General features: G+C 35.9%; 2 protein-coding genes across 4 annotated transcripts; one reads left to right on the top strand and one right to left on the bottom strand.

Annotated features, from left to right (window-relative positions):
• Positions 1-939: 939 nt before the first annotated feature.
• On the top strand, positions 940-8,485 carry LOC108193433 (dual specificity protein phosphatase PHS1-like). 3 transcript variants are annotated; one of them, XM_017360081.2, is made up of 11 exons: positions 940-1,109; positions 1,322-1,405; positions 1,512-1,654; positions 2,772-2,976; positions 3,600-3,776; positions 3,863-4,023; positions 4,517-5,600; positions 6,018-6,164; positions 6,304-6,531; positions 7,581-7,738; positions 7,887-8,485. In XM_017360081.2, exons 1-11 carry the CDS (start codon positions 1,071-1,073, stop codon positions 8,245-8,247), a joined length of 2,787 nt encoding a protein of 928 aa, XP_017215570.1. In that variant the 5' UTR covers positions 940-1,070; the 3' UTR covers positions 8,248-8,485. The 3 variants fall into 3 exon arrangements, with proteins under 3 accessions (XP_017215570.1, XP_017215571.1, XP_017215572.1); XM_017360082.2 differs by lacking the exon at positions 940-1,109 and having other exon boundaries at positions 1,303-1,405; positions 1,528-1,654; XM_017360083.2 differs by lacking the exons at positions 940-1,109; positions 1,322-1,405 and having other exon boundaries at positions 1,528-1,654; positions 2,777-2,976.
• Positions 8,486-9,080: 595 nt separating this feature from the next.
• Positions 9,081-17,620, bottom strand: LOC108195925 (ATP-dependent Clp protease ATP-binding subunit ClpA homolog CD4B, chloroplastic). The gene is made up of 10 exons (XM_017362943.2): positions 17,433-17,620; positions 16,263-16,844; positions 15,991-16,106; positions 15,768-15,887; positions 15,484-15,669; positions 15,029-15,244; positions 13,348-13,565; positions 11,175-11,250; positions 10,998-11,087; positions 9,081-10,601 (listed from the first exon to the last, which is right to left on the bottom strand). The coding sequence occupies exons 2-10, from the start codon at positions 16,825-16,827 to the stop codon at positions 9,420-9,422; spliced, it is 2,769 nt and encodes a 922-aa protein (XP_017218432.1). The 5' UTR covers positions 16,828-16,844; positions 17,433-17,620; the 3' UTR covers positions 9,081-9,419.
• Positions 17,621-18,104: the final 484 nt, after the last annotated feature.

Raw genomic sequence — 18,104 nt, 5'->3', positions numbered from 1 at the left:
TCGAAGGATTCGAAATGATCCTGGTTTGTCCAAAAACATAATTTTTTAAAACCAAAAAAAGGGAATTGTGAAGCTGATCACCAGATGCTTGAATGCTTAAGGAGTTGAGGGATTATATACACTTTCAGTTAACAAAGCTGCCTTTAAGATATTGAAATCTAAAGGAACCAACTTCGAGTTTACAGCCTTGATGTCTAAACGCAAAGCAAATAAGAAAAGTGCAAAAGTATTGTTAAAAAAAAATAATTATATATTCTAATGACTTGATTACAAATTTTTTGAGATGATATAAATGCAAATCGAATATGAGCTGAATGATATTTTAGCCGTTAAAAATTCAGATCAGCCTTACATGCAATTTCCGTTTCAATTTTTGATGATTTTTAACTATAAAAATGTGACTAAATTTTTTAAATAATTCGGCGGATAGACTACAAAATTTTTGATCTCGATGGTGTACTTTGACTTAAATTGAGCGTTTCTTTTGCAATTTGATCCATGTTTATTGATTTTATTATTTTATATCGAAGATAATTGTTTATATTTTTTGCTATTTTATTGAATTTAATTTTCACAGCATTTTAGTTTTATCATCAAGTCAAATTATGAGATAATAATATAAGAATCAGTTCAGTTCTTTGTAGAATTATATGTATCGTATCATATTAGAAAAAGTACATCACAAAAATATATATACATCTATTAAATTTGTAAATGCCTTTGAATCACTTTAATTAATTGATTTAAAAAAGAAAAGGCCAAAACTAAAACTACTCGATAATTTGTAAAATGAACTAAAAATCATACGGTGGTTTCTAAAAATGCAGTATTTATGTTTCCGTCGTGTAGTGTATCAAACCATGTGGACGACCCGACCCGACCGGCATCATTTCTGACCCACCCGGAATATAGTCTCCTTGGACCTGGAAAAGCGGGAAGTTGTATAATTGATTTGCTAAGAAACAAAATCTCATACTACTGTTTCATATATAATTTCTCAAAATTTCACACTCTGATTTGCAGTTGGCTGATAAATTCTCGAAACAGTTTTTGAGTTAGTTACAGAAATTATGTTTTCAGAGCACATCGAAGATCTTTACACTCTACAAGTAACTCTGTCTCTCTCTCTCTCTCTCTCTCTCTCACACACACACACACACCTTTTTCTTTTTCAATTTTCTATCGAATAAGTGTACAGATATAGTACATATAGTCAGTGCTGCATATGATTAAGTTTTGTTAGGGTTTTACATTTGCACTTTCCATTAATTTGATATTCTCAACTGCATCTTGTGTTTGATCTACAATAAAATATATTCAGATGCAGAAAGAAGAGGATGATAAGGAGTTCGATTTGGCTTCCGATGAGCACGATACTCCGTCGCCACTCGCGGTTACTTCCAGGGTTAGTTACTCACTTACCTGATTCTTTCGATTCGAAATGCGGATTCAGTTTGTGCTGGTGTTATTTTAACTGAGTTAGTTAGATAAATATGATGCTGAAAATGCAGGTATTGTACATGTTAGGTGATATTACAGCCGGTTCCGCCTATAGATTTGCTCAATGGCTGGAATTGGTTCGCAAACGTAGTAGTGATCGGTCCTCAGGATTCCCTAACCGTCCTATTCGTTCCGATAGTATGCAATTATTGAGGTTAGTTGTTTTCTTTACTTTAATTATGTGCTCTAATTCTTAGAGATATGGAGAAATGTGTAATAGTTTATGCTGAGGTGTGCTTTTAGGCCTAAGGTACAATTTACTAATTAAAATTATTGGTGCACATATGTAATATTGTGGTTATGTAATGAAGTGGATTTTAAATCAATAAAGACTTTAGAGGTCTGACATTTAGGGGGTGTACTCGGTCCGGATTTTAATGGATTGATAATTATCGACGGATTTTAATGGATTGTGCGTGGTTTAGATTTTATGCGGAGTGTAGCGGATAGAGTAATTAGGATTTAAGCACAATCATTCAAAATTTCGTGGATTATGGTGGGAATACTAGAAACATAAAATACACTGCAATCCATCGGATTTTAATGGATTTTAAATAATCATAATTGGATACTGCCAGATTTTTAAGCATAATTTATAATCCTGATTGAATACCATCAGAATTTTAGAATAATATTAAATCTTAATAGAATACCCTAAGATTCTAATACATTTTTTAAAATCCGAATTGAATACACCTGGATTTGAAGAATAAAAAAAATCCTTAAGAATCCCAACTGAATACACTTTAGAAGAGGATTAGAAGTTATATTATTAAGCTACTTATTGATGCTTTATAACAAGGTTCATGGCTGTTGGGTCTACATCTTGTAACTTGTATTACTTTGATACCTCGTGACTAAAAGGTTTTATGCTATGTTTAACTTTTTAGTAATGATGCCTAAGAATTACATAGAAGGATGAAGAGACTTGTTAGAGAATCAAAAGTTGTGAGCGCATAATTTTAGCTTTCATAATCAATCATCGGCTTCTGGTTGTGAAACTTGCTATCCCAGAGAATAAGAAGTTCAATCTGGTCCTGATCTGGTGATGGTCAAATATGCACCCTACATTGTAACCAACTCATAGACTTTTCTATAGTATCTTACATGTAATCAATACCCCTTTTACAGGCTTGATGTTGTTTACGTCGACTTTATTTGTGCTGAATAATGAATCTGTGTGTGTAACGATTGATCTGATATACTTGAACTTCACTTTTGCAGTTTTTCTTTATCTTTCTCGATCTTTGCTAATCGTGATTGCTGTCCAGAACAGGAGAACCAAGAGTTAGTTCAACTAGTTCTGCCTATATTGAGCACAGTTCGGAATTTACTTTATGGGAAAGACTTGGCAAAGCAGCCATGCTGGACATCGAGTCTACCTCCTTTTCCTGGAACAATCTTTCGTCTCTTCACCATACTGAACATAGTAGTAGCACTGAACAACCAGAGGATGAGATGAATAAAGCACTAGAGGTATTTGAGTTTTTGATTCTTTAAACTTTAGAGAGTGATGCATTGAACTGTAGTTTGTTGAAGTCAGTAGATTTTTAATCCCTATTAATATTTAGATATCTGGAAGATGTTAGGTTTCATATATTTTCAGCCAAGATGACAAGGATGAAGCTTTTATTAGAGTCATGTAGCTTGCGAAATTCCTCATTTTACTTTTAGTAAAAGATTATCGTTCCTTACCAAGGATGGTCATTAAAACATTAAACATAAGGTTTCATTATGAATTGTTTCATCTCTATTGACCCTTGTGTTTTCTTTACACGTGTTCTCTATATTACATTGTTCTCATCGCCGAGCTCTTTACTACATTATAATTCGATACACATATTTGTGTGAACTGAACAGTGCGGAGTCTTAATAGAAGCAAAAATCAACTTGCATTAAACTGTCTAAATGATTACTTTTTGTTGATCCTAAGGACAATAAATCCATTACCATATAATATGCGTTCTACTGCTTCTAGTACGTTCATCTCTCAAAGAAAAGCTATCCACTATTTGTTTGCTGTATAGTTCTCAGCTCCACACTGGTATGCTCGTAACTATGTACTGATCTAATATGATGGTGTTTACATGTGGCTAAAGGTTACAGTTAATTCTGGAGGAGTTGTCTTTTTTGCACTTTTCAACACACCTGAAACTAATGAATCACCATCTAAGGAAGCAGTTGCGGTGATAAAAATATCTTCTTCGAGGATGGCCACACAGTCAGAGCGCCTTGGTTATGAATTTGCGAAGTGGCTTGGCGTCCGAACTCCACAAGTAGTACTTTTCACTCTAGCAAGCACTTGATATTTAGCATCGCAGGCCTACAGCTGACCATGCAACTTTGCTAATAATTGTTGCAGGCTAGAGTAGTACACAATCTTGGTCATGAGTGGACGCAAATTAAGGAAGCTGCCGAAAAGGCAAGGCAAACAGCAATTATGGAAGGAGATGAAGTTGCTGAAATGACATGCTCCGAACTTCTAGAAGCTCTTGATCTGAGTCGATGTTTACTTCTGATGAAGTATGTCGAAGACTTTAACTTATGTCATGATGCAAGAAATACACTTATTTGCTTTACCTTGGTTTCTATAGTCTAAATTCTGAGTTCTGACATTTTATGTCTGGAAATGCTAAATAAAGCCCAAAAGTTCTCTGCATTTTCCATCCTAAATTTGGTATTAGCAAATACACCATCTGATGATTAAAGACTACTTGATCAATTTAACTACTTTTCCAAAATTATCATACAGTTTTAGATCAATGGAGGACTCTATATCACTCCAATGCAGCTATGCCAGCTGCAAATGCTGAAAGCACGACTGCCACTGCATTTTCAATAATAGATATTTTAATGAAATTGGCTGTCTGAATTTCTATTAGTAGAGCCATAACTATATGCATGACTTTTCTTGGTGCTTTCCTTATTGAATAATTCATTCTAACACGGTGCCATGTGTCGAAAGTGCTTTGGGTTGTTGCTTATTTCGTAAAATAAAGAATCCTTTTCTTTGCAGTTATATACATGCATCTCCTCTGTTGGAAAGCTCAACTGCATTTGAGTCGCAGGAAGCTGCTGAAAAGACTGCAGCTGCCCTTGGCCGAATCTTGATGTTGGATCTTGTCATTAGAAATGAAGATAGACTTCCTTGTCGTGAGTTAAGATGGCGTGGAAATTCTGCAAATCTTTTGTTGGCGGACAAGATGGCCTCAGCCAATATTGATGGTATGGAAGAAGCTTTTGGAAGTGTTTTTGATAGATATAGACCAAGAGTATTCCATTCCATGCCGAAAGAACGTCGATCAACTTCAGTAGATAGTAGCGTGAACCCTCATAGTCCAAGACTTGTATCACAGGGATCTGAGCTTTCAGACGTTATAGAATCTCCTAAATCAAGCAATATGAGTCTAAAAAGTCAAAGTTCGATTGACTTGATGTCCGATCTTCATATTGTGGCTATTGACACTGGTGTTCCTCGACGGCCCCCTGCTAGGAAACGTGCAAATGATCGTACAATTTACCCCAAGTTCGTTGAGCTGCTCATTAATAGCTCCGAGTACGCTTCAAAAATTCTAAATGAAGTCAGCGGGGGTAAATTAGGGTCTACATCTAACGACTCTGGTACAGTATCTGATATGCTCATAAATGACATGACTTCAGTTGTTCGTTGTTTCCGGAGTGGGTTCCGAGCAGCTGTCAGGGACTTGCAGGGATTCCATATTTTCCTTCTAACTCTTCATCAGAAACTGGATGGCTTGTTACGAGCATTTTTAATAATTATTAATAAAACTTCACCGGAGTATGAAAAAGAGGAAACAGTAGTTCCTATATCCCTTTCTCAGGCTGTGGGTGGTGGTGTCCATGTTCCATCTTCACCAGGCAAGGAACACATGATGAATCATAACCATCCAGATTCAAATGATACAGAATTGCAAAAATCTGCCCCTAGACCATTGTTACCAAATGGCAAAGAGAACTCTGACTCTATTTCACCGGTGTCTCGTGATGGTTCACATGGAAAGTTTAACAAAGGAAGCTCAGAACCCCTTCTTAGCCAGCGTTTGACAGCAAAACTCCGCGACTTCCACAAATTTGCCAAGGTATTTCTTACTCATTTATGATACTTTATTATATGTATGTCAATATATTTATCCTACACAATCAGTTGTGACATTAAACAGTAGAATGGTGGAACTACTTTTTGCCAGCTAGCTGCTTTGGTTAGTTTGTCTACTAGTTGCTGCTATCTTCTAGGCGTTATCTTCCAAATTTCCATTTCGGTTGATTATAATAGTGCCCTCGCAGGTGTGTCTGATTTATATGATATTAAGATCTAGACACCATTGTTTATCTATGGAAATCTTTGTGTATTATACTCTTTTATTTAGAAATATAAGAGTTTAGGATTACTTACTGTTCTAAAATTTTCATTTCCATGTAAAATTAAGTATATTGAACACTGATTTATCAGTTTATGACTAAATGGAAGTTTTCTTGTATGTTGCTCTTTTCTTTAGGATGACGCAGAATTAAACAAAGAATGGGAGCAATGGAATGAAATGCTGAAAAACGATGCTATCAGGCTATGCCAGGAGAACAATTTCGTTACAGGATTTTTTGAGGGCAGTGAGAGTAATTGTGTTATTGATGCTTATGAGTTGAAAGTATGAACTCTTGGGACAGTACATCCTTTTACTCTGTTTTCCTAGTACTTACCTTTGAGCAATCTCTAAAATTTTAATCATCTTCTCTGTTCCATTTCCTCCCTCTTTTTCTCAATATTTCAATATTTTTTGCTCACAGGTTAGGCTTGAGCATATTCTTGAGAGGATTGCATTAATATCTGATGCTGCAAACACAGAAAAACCATCATTAGTCTTGGGTGGTCAGTTTATTGGTGGTGCCCTGGCTGCGAGATCTGTGCATACACTGCAACATATAGGAATTACACATATTTTGTGCTTATGCTCCAATGAGATTGGACAGTCAGATTCACAGTACCCGGAATTATTTGAGTACAAGAATTTTTGTGTAAGTATATTATTATGCCTTTTCTGCCCTAATCAAGTTGGTTTCCCTAGAAGTACATCTGGATGTGCCCCTTTCTGAGTTTAACTAGTATTTTTTTGTTTACCTTCTATAGGGCTTTCTGGTTTCTGATTTAACTTAAAGCAAGCAGCTAGTATGATATAAGATTTACTGTTGAGTTGTATGTAATTTTCTTTTGCGCTTCTTACTTTCACAGACAATTAAGAATAACTAACATTGTATGAAACTTTAAGGAGTATGAATTCCTTCTGTCATAAAAACAAATTTAGAAAATCACTAAAGTCTGTCAAAAACTGGCACTAGTTAATCGCTGAAGTATACTACTAGGTGTTTTCAACAGGAGATAATTTTCAGGTTTCAGTATAAAACATGTGCTATATTCATTCACTTCAGTTTTCATTTATTGCTGCACCTTATTAGTCTATGTATGCCTAGGAAAACTTGGGTAAGCACCCTCTGGAACTTATCTATAGTCACTTCAAGTTTTAGGGAAGCTTCAGTTATATGTTAGATGAACAGTGCCTTTAGATTTAGTTAATTAAAGTTAGTTATTATAATATGCAACATAAGTATCTCTGAATATGTTTCCAGTGACTTAGATTTAGGTATTTTTTTTATTTTGTGAGTCATACATTATATGAGAATTACATGTCCAATTTATCAAACTATTAATTCTTACATAATCTTGAGAACTCTATGGTTGATTAATCAGTAAGATAAAATGGACTTGCAAAATTAGTTGGAATGTTGGAGCAGGAAAATTGATAAAGTGTATTTATTGTTCAGATTATGTATACTGAAGGAAACCAAGTAATAGGTTTCTTGTGGACTCCACAAATGTTATCTTATAGAAACAGATTACTAATTTTCATTTTTCATGGAGCACCCCCCCCCCCCCCCCCCCCCCCCCCCCCCCAAAAAAAAAAAAACAAGCAGAGAGTCTCTGTGTGTCAATGCTCTTTAAGAATATAATTATATTTGTAGCTTTTATAAATGTTGTCTCACCCCCTCCCAACCCTTTCCATGAACAGATTAGTGATAATGAAGATGCAAACATTCAAGATATCTTTGGAGAAGCCCATGATTATATTGATCACGTTGAACAATTAGGTGGGAAAGTTCTGGTTCATTGCTTTGAAGGAAAAAGCAGAAGTGCAACAGTCGTTCTTTCGTACTTGATGCTCAGGAAGTAAGTCTCGGTGTACAATTTTTTGCCCAAGCTTTTGGTTTGGCATGTTATTTGTTTTGATATTTTGCATTAATATGCTTAAAGAATTATGATTAGGCTCCTCAAAAAGTCCAAGCCCATTTTGTTACTGAAGAGGCTCAAAATGCAGGAACTTCACTTTATTGAAAGCGTGGAATAATTTGAAGCGAGTTCACCGTAGAGCTCAGCCTAATGATGGATTTGCAAAGATACTTCTGGAGCTGGATAGGAAGTTGTATGGTAAGGTCTCCATGGAATGGCAACAGCGGAAACCAACTATGAAGGTGTGCCCGATATGTGGAAAGAATGCTGGCTTAAGCAATAGCTCTTTGAAGCTTCACTTGCAAAAATCGCACAAGAGACTGTCGTCAGGTAGTGTGGACAGCGCCATGACAATGGAAATTCAAAAAGCTCTGGATGTTTTGCAGATAAGTCGTGCTGGAAGTGCAAGCCCTGCACCGAGGCATTGTCATCAAGGGATAGACGGGTAGATTATTTATTCCTTTGTTGACTGTAAATTTAATACCACTTTTGAGCTGATGAAGTTAAAGCATGAAGCACAGTCGAATTTTAATTTTAAAATAACATTATAATATAGGGTATAATACTAATAATAGTTGCAGTGGAAAGAAAAGATGTAATTTGTATGCTAGGTAATGTACTTGTGGTTTCTGTAGTACGTTGTAATATTTTTGGCGAACTTTTTAAAGATGTCAGATATTTCTTAAACTAAGGCTCTTCGATTTTAAACTTCATATTAAACATTTTCATTTCAATTCCATGTAGTAGAAATATCTATAATCCAAACGGCCATTGGTATAAATCTAGATTGCAATTCCCTTAATCTCGATTGCCAAATACCCAATGAGAGCCAAGCGGGTCCCTTTCAAGTAGTTACAAATATTACTCTATTTACACAATGGAGGAGGAACTGCTGAGTGCTGACTAAGAGTTGAAACCAAAATAACATGTATGTTACTCTTTGAGAATGCATATATTATCTACACAATGCCCAACGGAGTACTGAGCTGGCCAAGAGTTGCTATCAAATATAACTAACATGTATGGTACCTCTTAAGGATGCAATTTTTATCTTGTTTAACCAGTGCATCATCTCATTGTAAGACATGTCTGACGCTCTCTAATGTGATTATTTTTTAAAAATCTCCGATTAATTCTAAAGAAATATTTTATCAATTGATTGACTATACTCCAATTTAACTAAAAATTCCTAATTTATCAAAAATATTTCTGATAAATCCTGATTGACAGATCAACCGGTTATTGCTGAATTCCAGATTTACATAAATAATGGAGCTTTCACTTTGTAATCAAATATTTTTCGAAATAAAATTGGCATTATTCATGCAATGGCCCTGCACCTTTGACCGCGGGGCAAACCCCCCAAATTGATCGTTCATACACAACTATAATTCTTCAATTAAATCATAGTGTCACTGTATCCTATCGCAAATCTAAAACTAGTTGCATATACTATCAGATGAAATGTCTTTTGAGTAACAGACATCTTTGGAACAAGCTCACCTACTGAGACGGGCAGGATTCTAGGCTATAAACTGCCAGCCCCTTTAAAGAAACCAAGGACCACAGCCAAGTGAATGCAAAGTAGTGCAAACAGAGATGCATGCAAAAAAGAAAACATCTACACTGCTATCGGCTCTGGTAATGATTCGGGTGGGGCACCACTGCTGCCATTGAGAACAGTCACATTGCCATCAGAATCAACATCAACAATCACTGAATCACCCTCTTTGATCTCTCTTGCAAGCATCTTCTCAGCCATGCTATCTTCCAAAAGGCGCATTATGGCTCTTCTCAGGGGCCTTGCCCCGTAACTTGGGTTGTATCCTTCGTCAACAACCCTATCCCTAAACCTCTCTGTAACCTGAAGTTCAATTTCTTTGCCTTTCAACCTCTCAAAGACTTCCTTGAGCATAATATCTGCTATCTCCTTGACCTCAAGCTTGGTTAGCTGCCTAAACACAATCATCTCATCCAGTCTATTCAAGAATTCTGGCCTGAAGTACTGTTTCAATTCCTCTGTTACAAGGCTCTTGATACGGTTGTAACTACTATCTTTCTCGTCGTAATCAAGATCAAATCCTATGCGGCGGCCTCCCTTCTCAATTACACTGCTTCCAACATTCGATGTCATAATCAATAGAGTGTTCTTGAAGTCGACAGTTCGTCCTTTGCTATCTGTCAACCTACCATCCTCCAAAATCTGAAGCATCATGTTGAATACATCAGGGTGCGCCTTCTCAATTTCATCAAAGAGAACAACGGTATAAGGTCTGCGCCTGACAGCCTCAGTTAGTTGACCACCTTCAGTGTAACCAACATATCCCGGGGGTGAACCAATGAGCTTTGAGACTGTATGTCTCTCCATGAATTCACTCATGTCAAGACGGATCATAGCTTCCTCAGAACCAAAGTAGTAGGCAGCCAGTGATTTTGCTAGTTCCGACTTTCCAACACCAGTTGGACCAGAAAATATAAAGCTGGCAATTGGCCGATTAGGATTCTTCAGCCCAACTCGGGCACGACGGATTGCACGGCTGATAGCTTTGACGGCTTCATCCTGACCGATAACTCTTGTGTGGAGTGTCTCTTCCATCTTAAGAAGGCGATCTGACTCATCGGTTGAAACCTTATCAACAGGTATGCCTGTCCATGAAGAGACAATGTGCTGGATGTCCACTTCTGTCACAACTGGACCCTCATCCCCTGTCTCAGTCTCTGCCTTGCTCATCTCTTTATTTTTCTCCACAAGGGCAGTTATCTGTGTCTTCAGATCCATTTCTCTATCACGCAACTCTCCAGCCTGTTTAAAAGTTGAGTATTACAAGCTCAGAATTTAGGAGTTTTAAATTACAGAATTAGGATATTTGCAGCATGGCAAATCCTGGACACGATACTCTAAACCTAAATATATCAAGAGTTTCTTCTCAAATTCCCATCCAGTTATTTTTAAATCAGTATAGCATCACGTTTTAACAAAAGGGTTGACAACACCCATAAGCTGTTCTGCTCTACTGACAAATAAACATTCTTCTTAAAGTCGTTTCAGATATCTACTTTGCTCACTTAGGTATACATGGTGCTCAGAATATCCTGACAATTCTGACCACAAGCTCTATTTAGGGTCCAAGACAGAGATAAAACTTCTTCACACAATATAAAAAGACTATTTTGAGAGGAAAATTGATTTTGCTTTTACCTTTTCGAAGTCTTGCCCACGAACAGCTTCATTTTTCTCCTTTGTTATCTGCCTAAGCTCTTTCTCAAGCTCTCTCGCTTCCTCTGGGAGCTGTAAAGCACACAAGGTCAACCAACTATTTGAATAGCCAAACGGCTAAAATGTCAAAATGGATGATATACAGGTATGTCTTGGTACCTGTGCGTGACGAAGTCGGACCCTGGAACCGGCTTCATCAATTAAGTCAATTGCTTTGTCAGGAAGAAAACGGTCACTGTTGTACACATCAAAAAATTAGATGAGGATATTACCAAAACAAAAAAAATTGAACAGATAGACTATATTCACGTTAAAAAAAAAAAAAAAAGTGACCACATAGAGCACCTCCCTCTTTTGCATAATGATGAAGCAATCACATTGCTCTAGCACAGAGGGAATTGTTTCATATCATTACGAGGCAGAAGCAATATTTTACAGACTGATCTAAAGTCATATGAAAATAAAGAGCTAACGTCATATGAAGATAAAGAGCAACACTAAACTGGCACATTGCTACTGATCTTGACAGGTAATATAGTTGAATAGCACATTCGGTGCTTTGAAATTTTCAATTTCCACTATTTTACATCCATATATAAGTAGTCACTCCAGAACTGAAGATTTAATCCATGGATGGCCATGACCCATAGTTGTTATATGTTCTTTTCTACAATGTTCTATCTCACATCACCTACAATGCTCCCTATGTCCCTATTGTACATTAAAATGTAAATTTTAGTTTATTAAAATTATACAAGAATAATTTTTAATTTGAAATAAAAAATTAGTAAATTACCATCAAAAAGTTGAACAAGACAAACAAATTAGAAAGGAGCGAGTATTACATTTTCTTTTCATCTATAACTAAATCTTTATAACTCTCAAAGTAAGCTTATTAGATTTAAAAGCAAACTTATTAGTATGATATCTAATTTCCGTTTTAATAATATAAAATTCATAAATTATCAGTATAAATATGATTTTTGGTTGATATTATATTAAGTCAAACAAATATGTTATGATTCACTAATTATACCTAAAAGAACATATTTTTATCGAAATAAAATGATATTGGAGGCATGTAATAATCTAATTTTTACACACACACACACACACACACACACACACACATATATTTTCTCTTTCAATATATTGTATATTAAAGTACTATTTATAATTGTCCATAATCTTTTTATAAAGGGAAACAATTACTTCTGTATAATTACATAACTTTTTGTTAGAAGTGTAAGTGTGTAACTAATATTACTTTTCTTTATATCATTATACCTAGTAAATCAACTACAAAATGTAAATATAAATATAAATATAGCCTACAAAATGTTTTATTATTATAATAGTCTAATACATGTAGTGCATCTATGTATTATCCATATTTAATGCATTACATCAAAAATTATTTTAGTATTCGAAATTGTATTTGAAGCTCTGAACAATTAATATCATTATATAATATATATTGAATACCTATGGAGGGTGGTATGAATCATGGGTTAAAAACCGTGCACATGATCTACCACCAACGTTCATATATTGTTGCTTAAATAATACTAGAAGTCTCGAAGCAAGTTGACATTGTTCAAATGTGTTATTACTTATTATTTTCGACACTTGGTGCATGAGTATCCAATTTAGCACGTAGTCCTAATAACCACTTAAATGCATGGTTGGATGAGGCCACAAGGGGTTTAGCCAGTATTACAGTTGTTCGTGGGAGTTGATACAGCCATAAGGGGTTCAGCCAGGACTAGAGTTATCCTTGGGAGTTGATGATACAACAGAGAGACTTCAGTATATGATTCTCATTTTGACAAACCATCTAGTCATCTAGTTATGGACTAACAGATGCTATGTTAGGGCATGATTTTTTTGGGCTTTGGTTGATGATTCGATCTATTATACTCAGCTTTATTATACTCAACTGGCAATGTATTAATCATTAGCAAATATAACTGATGCAACACAATTATACAAGTAAGCCGACTTTGGACCCATAAGAATGACTCTGAATCATAGCTAGTCCCTTGATTACATTTCCACTCTATGCAAGATACATAATTGTGCATTGGAGCAGAATCTAGGGTAGACATCAATTTAGATAAAGAGTCTCTTGCACAATACCGGACTCCCGGTAACTAGTCTTGTGGATATTGTTGCCACATATTCGCTTTACTAGCTTGTTTACTTGCCTAGAACTTGTATTGGACCTTTTTTATTTAGCCAAAAAAAAACCTCGTATCTTCTTGATGATTGACTAGTATGTTATATGTCTAGTTAACTAATTAACCACAGGTAAAAGTATATCTGGAAGTACCTGATATACTGATACGACAGTTGCGCAGCTGATTCTAAAGCTTCATCAGTATATCTCAGCTTGTGGTGAATCTCATATCGTTCTCTGAGCCCTTTCAGAATCTGTATGGTTTCATCTACACTAGGCTCGGGCACCTTGACTGGCTGAAACCGCCTCTCCAGTGCCGGGTCTTTCTCAATATGCTTCCTGTATTCATCAAGTGTTGTGGCCCCAATACACTGCACCCATTTCAATATATGTTATGTTTTTCTCTAAAGTAATAAAACTAAAAGCTTATACTTGGTAAAGATAATGATGTTATACTTATAATGATTTTTATTCACAAAAAGAAATTTTCAAAAATAAGTTATGAAACTATATTTTATACACCCATAAAATGCGTGTCAAGCTACTAAGCTAGTTAAAAAACGTAAGAAAATGAGAGGGACGGAGAGTATTTAAATTTGGACTTGTTTGCTTGCAAATGCAACCAACATCAGAGGGCAAGTTTTATGTTAGCACCAAAAACCACTTTTAGTGTCATGTTTATAGCAATGGATATAGTCAGCATCTAGCATTGGACTTGCTCTTACATGTAAATACACTTTTGACATAATAACATGCTAACTACATGATGTGTCCAAGCTTCTCATTTCACTCGTGCACATTAAAACAATGCACGGATGCAGAATCAATTACAACTATTTTAAAAGCTGGCCACAAAATAAAGAGAGTTCCCCAATCACGTTCAATAAATTGGTTCCTCGTCCAAAATTTACTGTATGTTATATAGAGAGGACTGTAAATTTTGGGAGCTCAAGGCCCAGGACTTACCCGCCTTGGCCAAGAGCCAGCTCTTATTACTACACAAATATTTTTATTTATCTTCATATTGCATGTCATGTTTTAGTCTTTAACTTTAAATACTCTCTCTCATTTATGTCTAACAAATCACAAAAGCATACCTTTTTGGTCATCAGCTAGAACACATATCAACAACTCTCCCCAAACAAATTCATTTAAAATCCAACTCACAGTTGCATCTACGATACTCTCACCCTAAAAGGGTGAGGAAAGACCAGAAAAGAAATACCCTTTAACCAGCTAGAGACATATAATGCTCATAGAGTCATTATAAGATTTAGGGTGGGGACAAGAACCCCTCCCCCCCCCCCCCCCCCCCAAAAAACAAGTGTAGGTCCACCACTCGCTTATATGAAAAAAAATATTATATCAATGTTGGTTACTTACACCTGCAACGTGTTATCCCAAAGCCCAAGGGCATACCTTCTATAGATCTTTCAACAAACATAATGAGTTGGCCTAGGCCTGGTCGCCAAGGTTTACCTTGTCGATTTTTGTTTTACTTGGATACTCATACGCTTTTAATATATGAGTAAGCAAAGCTTATAAGCTCACAAGTCAGTATCTTCTCTAAAAATCTCATGATGAGCAAAAATCGAACCAAGAAATCAAAGGATAGGCCCTTTACCAACTTTCGAAATTCATAAACTTCAATGTTAATGGATATCAAACCAAAAAAGTATAACACCTTCATATTACTCAAACTTTAGAGGTACAATTTTTGGACAAGCTTCACAAAATTCCCTCTAGGCATAAAAATTGTTTCATGAACTAACTAATTTTAATTGATAAATAGAGCTAAAGAACATCGGAAAAGGCATAACGGCAGCAAACTTACCTGTAGCTCTCCTCTCGCAAGCGCTGGCTTCAAAATGTTTGCAGCATCAATAGCACCCTCTGCTGCTCCTGCTCCAATTAGAGTGTGCACCTCATCAATAAATAAAATAATATCATCAGCTTGCTTAATTTCATCCATAAGTTTCTTTAGCCTTTCTTCAAATTCCCCACGATATTTTGTTCCAGCAACAAGGAGGCCCATGTCAAGGGTTATGACCTGAATACAAAAGTGAAAATAAGAATTAGATAGTGCTTTTACTTTCGAACAAAAGCACAACTGTATGAGTCTTATATCTAAAGTAAGTTAAAATAAATGCAGAAATATTACGTGATGTGTAGAAAATAAAACTATATGCGGCATCAACCACACTGTACATGGAAATACATATATACTACAAATGAACATGTTATAAACACAATATTGGGTGTAGAACTCTAAACTTTTTAATCACTCACCTTCTTCCCCTCTAAGGTTTCTGGAACATCGCCATTAGCAATCCTTTGAGCCAGGCCTTCTGCAATAGCTGTTTTTCCAACACCAGGCTCTCCAACAAGGCAAGGATTGTTTTTAGTCCTCCGACCCAATATTTGTGTAACACGTTCAATTTGTGGTTGCCTTCCTACGACCGGATCAAGCTTACCCTAAAGAATGAAAAAGAACAAAATAGTAAGAATAAATAAATAGAAGTTTTGTTCCAGAAGTGACATCAGTCACCAGGAGTTTAAGAATGTGGAATCACCTCCTCTGCTAGCTTTGTCAGATTAGTTCCATACTCCTCTAGTGTAGGCATCTTATTGTTGGAACTTCCACCACCAACAACAGCACCAGCTTCTTGGCTCTCTCCAACCATTCGAATAACCTGCATGTGCAATACAGATTTACATAGAAACTATATACTTAACAAGAGAATAAAAAATGATCTTAGAAAGACGGTTATCATATACTAAGATTGCATGTCTTGCCTGTGTACGAATATTATTTGGGTCAGCTCCTAGGTTCTCAAAAACTCGTGCTGCTACACCTTCGCCCTCACGCAGCAAACCCAACAGCAGATGCTCAGATCCAATATAATTATGACCTGAAACAAAAACGATGTAACTACTTTATTCATGTACAGGTGCATTTGTTATATTTGCTCATGAACATAAAAACTCATGTTCATATCTTTTCCGCATCTGCCTTCACCCATAAATATAACATGTAAAGGAGAAGTTCCCGGAAGTGAACAAAATACCTAGTTGACGGGCTTCCTCGAGCGAGAGCTCTAAAACACGCTTAGCACGGGGAGTAAAAGGTATTTCTACAGCAACAAACCCACTACCCCTACCAATGATCTTCTCTACCTCTACACGCGCATCTTTCAAATTGATACCCATCGACTTGAGCACTTTAGCAGCAATACCGGTGCCCTCACCAATAAGACCCAACAATATTTGCTCTGTTCCAACAAAATTATGGCCAAGGCGCCTTGCCTCTTCTTGTGCAAGCATAATGACTTTAATTGCCTTCTCCGTAAACCTCTCAAACATAGCTTTTGGTACAGTTCGACAGGCTCTTCCACGTCGAATAGAGGTTGCAGCGGCTACCTTCGAATGGAAGTCCTGGCCAGAATTTACCATAGTATCTAAAGCATTGGCTCCTCGTAATCCTGAAAAACTTGTCATTCTTAGTGGAACAGTTCTTAAAGTAGACATCATCTTTACTGATCTTCTGGTTTTTTCAGATTTCAGATTTTGAATATTCCTTTGAACAGCAACTGAAGATGCAAAGTAGGTTGACTGAACCAAAGTGCTCGTCATGATTGCCTCCAAGTAATCTGTGCATGACAAAGTAATAATTACACATCCATACAATGGGATAGCAAACTGAATCATAAACATCATTGGAACAAAGAACTAGATATCCAATCTCGTACAGCACATAACACTTAGTTTCAACATAAACACGCACATTTTTCACGTCCCTTGGAGCACTCGAGAAACACAAACTCGAGAACAAATATTCTGATAACATATCAACCTTTCACATACATACACAATCAATTCAGCAAAACGTATACCTAAACACAAACTCGAAAACCAAATCCACAAACAGATGCTGATAAATTCTTATTAATCAATTAAAACTAAACTGAGCTACAGAGGTGTAATTGTTAATGCTAACATCAATACATCATAATCAAACACCAGCTTACAAGCAACAAATCAATTTATCACAATACATAGTCAATCCAAGTAAGAAACAACATACTTACATTGTAAATCACGAAAATAATTAAAAAGATAAGTGAAAATGAATAAATTAAAGGACAAGCTAATAACAACAGCAGCTGAATTTCGTTTGAATTATTAAAAAGAAAGTCAATATATTATGTATAAAAATTAGGGATAATATGAATGTTTACCTGAAAATGGATAGTGAGAGAGAGAGAGAGAGAGAGAGAGAGAGAGAGAGAGAGAGAGGTGCGCACAAGCAAGCGAGCGAGCGAGCGCTTGTGGGGATGATGTAAGACTGGTTGGCCGGATTGGAAGGATATGTATGTATAATGTATGTATAGATGTGGTGTTGAAGATTAAGCCGACGTCGTTTTTATGTTCACTTTTCTTTTGTGTGCTGATTTCCCTAGTTGTGACTTGTTTCTGCTAAAGTCACGGTCACGGGCGATTGGGCTAGGTCACAGTATGACTCGGTACCTTTGGATACAAAGTGGTTCGCTCTGGGTTAGGGATTACTTACTACTGTAGTACTGTGACAGTAGAGGCATGGGCGAGTCGGCCCTAGATGAATGTACAAAATAATATTTTAAATTATCGTATATAAAAAGACAACTCCTAAACTTTATTTATTAAAATAAATTATGTTAAAAATGCCAAGATAACTTGAAACAGTTGAAAATAAAATGTTAATAATTTTTATAATTTTAAATTATTATAAAATTTTAATTTGATATATGTGAAATATAAATACAAGTATAAGGAGTTCTGACAAATATAACTTATATCTTTTAAATTTTTAGTTAAGGAGAATATGTACGTGAATTATAGAATTTTTTACGTCGTTCTTGTAATTCTTTTTT

The sequence above is a fragment of the Daucus carota genome, chromosome 7 (genome assembly GCF_001625215.2).
Source record: "Daucus carota subsp. sativus chromosome 7, DH1 v3.0, whole genome shotgun sequence".
NCBI classification, from domain to species: Eukaryota; Viridiplantae; Streptophyta; class Magnoliopsida; order Apiales; family Apiaceae; genus Daucus; species Daucus carota.
This window is presented reverse-complemented; position numbering and strand designations above follow the sequence as displayed.